General features: G+C 47.0%; 1 protein-coding gene across 1 annotated transcript; it reads left to right on the top strand.

The window, feature by feature from the left end:
* The first annotated feature begins 5,076 nt into the window (after positions 1–5,076).
* Positions 5,077–8,857, top strand: POP4 (POP4 ribonuclease P/MRP subunit). Its single transcript, XM_077786307.1, has 7 exons — positions 5,077–5,170; positions 5,832–5,884; positions 6,218–6,441; positions 7,076–7,153; positions 7,376–7,437; positions 7,765–7,866; positions 8,266–8,857. The coding sequence occupies exons 1-7, from the start codon at positions 5,164–5,166 to the stop codon at positions 8,400–8,402; spliced, it is 663 nt and encodes a 220-aa protein (XP_077642433.1). The 5' UTR covers positions 5,077–5,163; the 3' UTR covers positions 8,403–8,857.
* The last annotated feature ends 372 nt before the right edge of the window (positions 8,858–9,229 follow it).

Here is a 9,229-nt window from a genome sequence, read left to right as displayed (position 1 = left end):
CAGCCCCTGGGCTGCTCCCACCTGGGTCACAGTGTCAAAGACAGTGCCCATGGTCCCAGCTCAGCCCCTGAGCTGCTCCCACCTGGGTCACAGTGTCAAAGACAGTGCCCATGGTCCCAGCTCAGCCCCTGGGCTGCTCCCACCTGGGTCACGGTGTCAGAGACAGTGCCCATGGTCCCAGCTCAGCCCCTGGGCTGCTCCCACCTGGGTCACGGTGTCAGAGACAGTGCCCATGGTCCCAGCTCAGCCCCTGGGCTGCTCCCACCTGGGTCACAGTGTCAGAGACAGTGCCCATGGTCCCAGCTCAGCCCCTGGGCTGCTCCCACCTGGGTCACGGTGGCAGAGACAGTGCCCATGGTCCCAGCTCAGCCCCTGGGCTGCTCCCACCTGGGTCACGGTGGCAGAGACAGTGCCCATGGTCCCAGCTCAGCCCCTGAGCTGCAGGGTGCCTTCCCCCTGCCTCTGGCCCCAGCACAGGCTGGGAAACACAGCAAAAGATGCTTCAGGGAAACACAAATTATTTTAACATACACCTTTTATTTTCAGTACACCTGAATTATTTTCAAAGTGTACTGAATTATATTAATTTTATCTAGTTTTAACCAAAACCAAATCTATTTTTTGCATCACACCTCCCTATCACACATAAGCCAATGTTAATTAAGTTTTAAAATAGAATATTCAACAAGTTCTAAATGAGACTCAAAGCATAACCAAAGTAATGACTGTGAGACACTGTCATGGAATACTATGAATGCTGGTATTAATTAGTAAATACAAGCTGTTCAGGAGCAGAAGTGGTGCCTGTCATGCTGATGTGTGTTTGGATCATATGTGATCCCAGCATGCAGGGAAAGCAAATGTCAGCTGCCAAAGCCTCAGCTTTCCTGACTGCTCGTTACTGTTTTGGGAAGCAAGTGTTGCTATTTTAGCACTGGTCTGCGCACCAAGGTATGTAGTTTGCAGGAGTTATCTTCAGGTATTCTAGGGTTGCCCATATTTTAAATATTTTAAGATGGATATATTTTTTTATATTGATACAAGAATTTATTGGTGTTTAAAAAGTTATCTCCTTATTCTGTGGTGAAATTGAATTCCTTCACAATCCTCTTTGTGAATTCCTCTCGTGAATTCCTTCACAATCCTCTTTTCACTGACACTGTGATGCAGAAGAGGCTGGTAGGTGGAGGAACTGGAGTTCTGTATGATAAACCAAGCTGCAAATGGGCACTTTTCTTCCATAAGAGGACACTATTTGTAAAGTTTTATAATTTACTTTTTACCCTACGACAGTGAACTGTATTCCAAATGCACTGTACAGTCTCGGGCTGCCCTCTAGTGTGAGCAGCTGTGGAGACAGGGCACAGCCTGCCAAAAACCTGCCTCCTTTCACTTTGTTTTTTTAAAACCCAGCTATTAAACCATTGGGATTTTCTGAAAACATTTTTAGATTATTATTTGGTTTTGATTTCTGTGCCACTGAGATCTATTTGGATTGTACTTCCCCGTGCTTTCTTGTTTCTGTCAGGCACACACAAGCCAGTCTTGTCTGTGCCCTGGAGCAGCAGCTGCAATTCAAGATGAGGAGCCAGGACTGCAAGGAAATAATGACTCTTCAGCTGGGAAGGACGGTTTATCAGCTTGGGGCGGGGGCAGAACACGATGACAAGCTTTGAGTTAAGGGCGAGCTGATAAAGCAGAAAAATTAATGGAAAAATATATGGAAAAGACACATTTGAGGGATACATGGTACTTCAAAAGATGCTGCTCATCAGTCAAACACAGCAATCTAAAATCAGTCAACCGAGGACCTAATGCAAGAGTTTGGGCTTACACACATAAATATTGCAAACCTGCCTCTGGCATACATACCTACACTGACACGAGATGAAGGTTCAGGCTATGCCCACCCACCACCCCCAGACATGACCCTTTGCTGGATGGGTTTTTCCAGGGATCACCAAGGACTGACTCCCTGGGAGGGTCCTGGCTGCACAGCCAGTGCTGGGAGGGAAGAGCTGTGTTGGGAATGGTCAGCCACTGGCCCTAAAAGTGCTGGCACTGAGCTCCCCCAGGCCCAAAGGAGATGTCAGGAGCAGGATGCCAAGTCTGGGTGCCGGCAGGAGCTGTGGGATGGTGGCAGGGCTGGCATGGACTGGATGGATGCTGCTTCAGCACACTCATGGGAAGGGGGTGGGAATTGTATTACCTGGATAGAGGAAATCAGATCAGAGGGCTTTAAATAGAAATTATTTTCACCAGTACAGATGTCCCTAGGGACTAAATTCAGCTGCTAATACAATTTGGCCAAGAGGAATAAACTATATTGATCTTGAGAGCTCAAATGCTTGCTGAGACAGTCCTTCTAGAGAATTACAGTATTTATTTCCTGCATCACTGTCAGCAAAAGTATAGCAGTGATTACGGCGCAGTGACTTTTTGCACACACCAGTTAACTTCACGCTCATCTCTCGCCTCAGTGCATAATTACTCTTTTTTATTTTTTTAATCCCTGATCTGCTATTCTTGTGTAACACAAACATCTTTAATTATACTGTCTTTGGTCACTTCACATCTCAGGTTTTAGCTTTCTGTGACTGTCACAATAAAGATCATTGTGTAATTGCTCCAGAGCCACCCAGCTCTCCCAGGACCCTGCTGCTCCCCAGCCTGTCCTGCACATGGGTCCTTGCCCATCCCAGCAGTTCAGCAGCCCCAAGAGGCACAGCAATATCCTCCCCTAGGGCACACTGCTAGACTGTGTCCATGAAGGGGGTTTGCATAAGTGTGAGTGGGATGTTATTATTTTTGGAGAGCAATAAATAAAGCCATGTAGATTAAATTGGATAAGAAACACCAATGTTGGCACCTATAACATGGTATTAATTATATATATCATGGAACTTTATCACTACAAACCTATTCCAAGGGGATTTGCTTTATGTCAAAAGCTTCAAAATTCTAAGATACTAAGATAGGGTGCTGCACATCCCAAAATAATCATTACAGTTTTTTGCTGGCATATTTCCATATCACTTTACATTCACATCTTACCCATATTTCCTCATTTCTCTGAACCTTCTTTTTCTTATCTGCAAACTGCCTTTGCCTATTCTGTGGTTTCTCAGTTTCTTCACCTATTCTTTGTCATGTTTATTTGATGTGAGCCTCGACTCCTGACAGAGAGCCTTCTTGCCAGGACACACAGTAACGCGCTGAGCTCGCTCCCTCAGACATTATAGCTGAAGATAAATTGGGAAATGAAGATGTAGAGCTGTTGGAAGAAACTGGTTTCCCCAGGCGCCAGTTTAGCCTGGATCATTGGATTTACAACACCAGCACCGACAACACTGATTTGACTATTAATCCCTGAAGTGCCCTAAGAATTGCAGCATAAATCCAGTGAAGGAGCACTCATATGGCCCTAAAGACCCATAGCACTTATCCTGGTACTCCATTCATGAAAATTGATCTTCTCATAGTAGCAATGACAACTCAAGGAGTCCCCGCTTTGTAAAACCAAGAGATCCACTTGCTGTGGTTACATACTTTACTGCCTGGAGGTCTGTGATAAAAACCAGCTGCTGTTCATGTTTATACTCTGCAGACACTGGCCCCTTCTCCTTTACACACAACCAGAGAGATCTACTGTTTCATTCCCTGTTAGGGATCACTTTAGTACCTTTGTGCCCCACAGCAGCACTCCACAAAACCATCATGCTTCCTATACCCTGCCCCTGTAACTCCCTCCCCAAATATCCTTTACCAAGCAGTGCTTAATTATCTGCTAAGCAAATATCACCATGTGAAAAGAATATAAATATTTTCTGTATCTTTGCTTATGCCTGAACAGAGAACTGCAGGGGTTGGGACTGGGCTGGCAGGAAAAAGAATTGACCATGCTGGTTTCAAGACACTTCTGTTTTGTAAGTGAGCAGGACTTTGTCCTGTCCCAGAAGGAAAGAGGCCCTGATGTGTCAGAGCATGTAAATCTCACAGCAAGTGGCATCTTCCTGTGTCCTGACCTTGATTGCTAGAAGCAGGAGATTGGTTTTAACTTGATTTTAACCCAAGATCTCATGTTGCCAGGTGTGCAGTTCCAGGACAGCTCTGACACACTGTTAACAACTGAGAGCAGAGCCAGGCACTCCCTGCAGCGACAGCCAGGGCTGTGGCTGGAGAGGCCGTGTAGGACAGGGTGGGACTAGGAAAGAACTTCTCTCCTGTTGTAAATGCAGGCAAACCCAATGGGAAGAAATGACAATGTCTGACTCAGTTCAGAAGGCTGAATGACTTCTTTATTATAACTATGCTAAAATACATGAATATACTATAAAAAGGAAGATACTACAACTACATACCTACTTTTCTAACTACCATATCTAACTAAGTCACAACTGGTGACCCTCTCTCGAGAGTCCAGCCACAGGTGTGTTGGGTTGGCCATCAGGCTCAAACAATCCTCACCAGAATCCAATCAAGCAATCACCCCATGTAAACAATCCTCCAAACACATTCCTCATGACAAAAACAAGGAGCAGAAATAGAAATTGCTTTCTCTTTTTTTTCCCTGTGCACCTCTATGAAAATTCCTGAGAGAGAGGAATGTGCCAGTGACACTGTCCTGCCAGGAGAGGCGGCAGCGGCGGAACCTCAGCAGGGGCAGCGGCGCAGCGCCGCCACGGCCCGGAGCCGGGGCGGCGGCCGGCTCCAGCGCCACTCCGGGAAATCGGGAAGGGCGGATCTCCTGAACAAAGAGGCAACAGAAGAGGGAGGCGAGGAGGAGAGGTGGCACTGGGAATCCCAGCGGCTGCGGGCTGAGGGGGCAGTGAGGGCGGGCTGCCGACTCTGCCGTTCTGGGGGAGGACGCTGCCATGGCCGTGCTGCCGCAGCGCTCAGCGCCTGTCCGCCACCGCGCCCCACGGGGATTGACAGCGCTTTTAAAAACCTCCCCCGTCACAGGAAACGGAATGGCTGCTGTTCAGTGCCTCCCAGGTCAGAATTTATCAGCGCAAGAGCAGGAAATAGCAGGAAAAAGCCAACTGCTACGGCAGCCGCCCTCACGGCGGGCGGCAACGCCGCCTTGCGGCCAGGTCGGGAAGCGCCGCTGTGCGCACGCGTGTGCGACTCGTCATCGGCCGGCGCCGGCTGCGGCAGGACGCCATGGAGGGTGAGGGGAGAGAGGGGAGAGAGGGGAGAGAGGGGAGAGAGGGGAGAGAGGGGAGAGAGGGGAGAGAGGGGAGAGAGGGGAGAGAGGGGAGAGAGGGGAGAGAGGGGAGAGAGGGCGAGGGATGGAGGGAGCGATGAGCGGGGAGAAGGGAGGGAGGGCGAGGGATGGAGGGAGCGATGGTGGGGGAGAAGGGAGAGAGAGGGCGAGGGATGGAGGGAGCAGTGCGGGGCGAGGGATGGAGGGCGAGAGATGAGGTCTCGGAGAGCGGTGGAGGGGAGGGATGGAGAGTGAAGGATGAAGAATGAAGGGATGAGGGGAAAGCGGTGGAGGGTGAGGGGACGAGGGGAGAGTGATGGAGGGTGAGGGGATGGAGGGCGGTGCAGTGAGGCCTGGAGGGCGGGCGGTTCGAAGCGAGGGATGGAGGGCGGGCGGTGCAAAGGGAGGGACGGGGGCGGGCATTGCGAGGCGAGGGATGGGGCGGGCGCGGGGGGCGGTGGAGGATGAGGGGCGCAGGGAGGGCGGTGGAGGATGAGGGGCGCAGGGAGGGCGGTGGAGGATGAGGGGCGCAGGGAGGGCGGTGGAGGATGAGGGGCGCAGGGGGCGGTGGGGCCAGGGGCGGGCTGAGCCCCGCCGCGCTGACCCGCCCCGCCGTGCCCGGCAGGGCAGCTGTACCGCCGGCTGCCGCCCGAGGAGAGCGGGGAGCCGCGCCTGCAGGTACGGACCCGCAGCCCCGCCGCGGCACCTGGCCAGTCCGCTCCTACGCGGCCTCTCAAACCCCGCCGGGCTCCCGCGGGCGGGGGTGGGTTCGGGCCCCGGTTTCCCCTGTATATCCCGCTTGGAACTCGCTGTTTCAAACGAAATGCGAAACGAGGGCTTTTCCTCCAAAACGTGAGTCCGCCGGCCTTCGGCATCTCCCTCCACCGGCACTGAGGGGAAAATCTCCCATTCCCACGGAGATTTTGCCGACTGGATGAAACCACCGGTCAGCAACAAGTTCTAACTTAATTAACACCTAAAATTTTAAAGCATCCTTTCAACTGTCTTTAGCCCCAGGGCTCAGAAGAAGCCAAGACATTTGTACATGCCTTCCTGAGGCGCAGCATGCCCAAAATGAAAGATGAAGCTATCCAGGATATGCTAAATCGGAAAGCTGTCATTCTGGAGCATTATCCCAAAAAAAAGACCAAGCAAAAGAGGAAGAAGACAAAAGGTTTTACTGCCAAGCAGAGGCGAGAGCTGCGTCTGTTTGAAATTGAACCTGAGCAGCAAAGGTAGGGCTTTAAATATAACTTTGTGTAGTAAAGTGGAACTACATCAAAAGTGTGTAAAAGCAGTAGCAAGTGCATGTGGATAGGAGCCCTGCAGTGTGCAAAGTCAGTCTGAAACACTGCTTGTGGCATTTCAGCATGAGAAAAGAATTCTCTTGTCTGCACAGGTGAAAGATTAATTTCTGTTGAGCTCATTTTGTGTACCTAAATATGACAAGAAATCAAACCCAGTCACAATCCCCTCTGGTTCCAGTTTGTAAAGTTGGACTGTCTGTGACCACAGAGTCAAAGTTCTGCATAAGGTTCTTTGAATTTATTGTGCTGAATGAAGCCCCTACTTTGCTAACAAATTAAGCAGGGAGGTAAAAGAATAGGCAAAAAAGGAGAAATTTCTTCAGTCTTAGCCTGATGCTCTGAAACACATCACTGTTTTAGGTTGGTAGAAAAGAACATGCTTTGTGCTTGTTTTATAAAGTAAACCAGCTGTTTGGAGTGGGTCACATTGCAGGGTAACTTAAGCTTATGTAACTTAAAAATGTCAGACTTAACTCTGTGGAAGTACAGACTACTTCAGCCAATGGACTTTTTTACAACTAAATTTTGTTTAATACTTTTCATTTATCTTTTTTTACTGCAGATATGCCATTTTCCTCCCACTCCACGAGCTTTGGAAACAGTATATCAGAGACCTGTGCCATGGACTCAAACCTGATGCGTATGTTGACATATTTTAAATTTAGTCTGGGTTTTATACAGTAGATACTTCCAATTTTATTGAGTTACTACTTGAAACACTGTGGCTCACTGATAAGCATATTGGTACTATTTTACAGAATCACAGAATTATCATGATTATAATAGTTATGGTGACATTTTGTAAATCTGACAGTTCATTTGATTTTTTTCCCTCCTCTCTGATCCCGTTCTCTTCTTCAAGGCAACCCCATATGATTCAGAGCAAGCTGCTCAAAGCTGATCTCCATGGAGCCATTGTTACAGGTATTTTGTTTGTTTGCTTGTAGAACATCATCTAAAGTTCAGTATTTGATTCTGTAGTTCAGGTGCTTATTTTTATATTCCTTTCAGCTTCGTTAGCTCTAAAATCATGTAGTTGAGATCTTATTTCTCTCCTTAAAAATGCTAATTACTTTACAACTACTCTTGAAAATCATGTTGGTTGCAAAGGTTAACTGCACATTTTACCAGTGATTACTGTAACTACATTAGTTCAGAATATTTAAATGTTTATGTTTGAAAATGTATAAAATCATGAAGCAACAGGAGAAGAGCAGATAAATTTTCTAATACATATTGTTGTTCTTTCAGTTACAAAATCAAAGTGCCCCTCTTATGTTGGGATAACAGGAATCATTCTACAGGAATTTAAACACATCTTCAAAATTATCACTAAAGAGGATAAGTTAAAAGGTATACAAGGCATTCTTTTTCAGTTCTTTTCATGACATGAATCATAAAAAAATTCTTGAGCACACTCTTCATTTTGTGCTGCTGCGTACATTGTTTTATATCAGTGCTTTTGGCTCTTTGCACAGAGTGGCAGAGGTTACCACCCTACACATCACAAATGAGCAGTTTTAGAAGATGTAACACTGAACTGTATGCTCCTGCAGGAGAATTAACTTTGGTTATTCCAGTTAAATGTGGAGGCTTGGGTTATTTTTCTTCTCTTGATAAAGTATAAAATCCTTGAAATGTGTCAAGGCTCAAATCTCCGGGTGAATAACATCCCCTGGTATGTCAGGATATTTCCACAACAGGGACTTAAATCAGCACACTTTGCTCAGTTTATGTCCTTTTGCATTTCAGTTGTTCCCAAACTTAACAACGTGTTTAGCTTGGAGCTTGATGGATTCATTTCCTACATCTATGGCAGCAAGTTCCTGCTCAGAGCAAGTGAGCGATCGGCAAAGAAATTCAAGTTGAAAGGAACCATTGACCTGTGATTTCATGGAAACTCAGAAGCATTCACAGAAACGTGTTTTCCTGCAGCTCAAAGAGTAGGTTTTCTGGCAGATGGAAGAAGCAACAGCCATGTGAAATATTTCTAAAGCATTCCTTCTTACTGAAGAATTAGCAGTATCTGCTGTCTTTAAGCAGTTTTCACCAACTGTTAAAATTGGTTATGTCTAGTTTTTTTATTTGTATATAATATTTTGTCTTGTATTACAGTTACATGATTAATATTATCTACCTGACTTCTGTTTCAGTGAAAATTATATTTTGTAACTTTGCAATAAATATTATTGTTGCCTTTTGTATAAATTGGGCTTTAGCTGCCTGTTATATGCTTGCAGTGAGACTGCAGGTCCTGACACATGCTCTTTTAATCATTGTTCCTGGGCCAAGATCAGCATCTTGGCCTGCTGCAGGCACATGCAAATAAATTGTTTCAGTGGCAGGTTTTACCTTGAGTGTGTCCCTGGCTGGGGTTGATGTTGTTATGGGTGCCAGGTGTGTACAGTGTTGATGTATACGTGTAACAATGCACAACCACAGCAGGCATGTCCTGCAGGCTGTCTGTGCTCACTAACACCCTGCTGCTGCCAGGGCGAGTCAGGTGTCTGCATCAATAAATACACATTGCCATGGCACGGTGCAGGGAACCCAGCACAGCCCCTAAGAGGGATGCACTTCAAGCTGGAAATTCACAGATGGAAGTGGCCCCCATTCAATCTTGTATTTCAATTACCCACAGAATTGCTTTATGAATATTTAACCTCTGTCCACAGAGCTATTGTGCTTTTTCTGTCCTCAGCCCCTTTTTCATTTT

The sequence above is a fragment of the Lonchura striata genome, chromosome 13, assembly GCF_046129695.1.
Source record: "Lonchura striata isolate bLonStr1 chromosome 13, bLonStr1.mat, whole genome shotgun sequence".
Taxonomy (NCBI): Eukaryota; Metazoa; Chordata; class Aves; order Passeriformes; family Estrildidae; genus Lonchura; species Lonchura striata.
The sequence above is the reverse complement of the archived record's forward strand: the minus strand, read 5'-3'. Positions and strand labels throughout refer to the sequence as shown.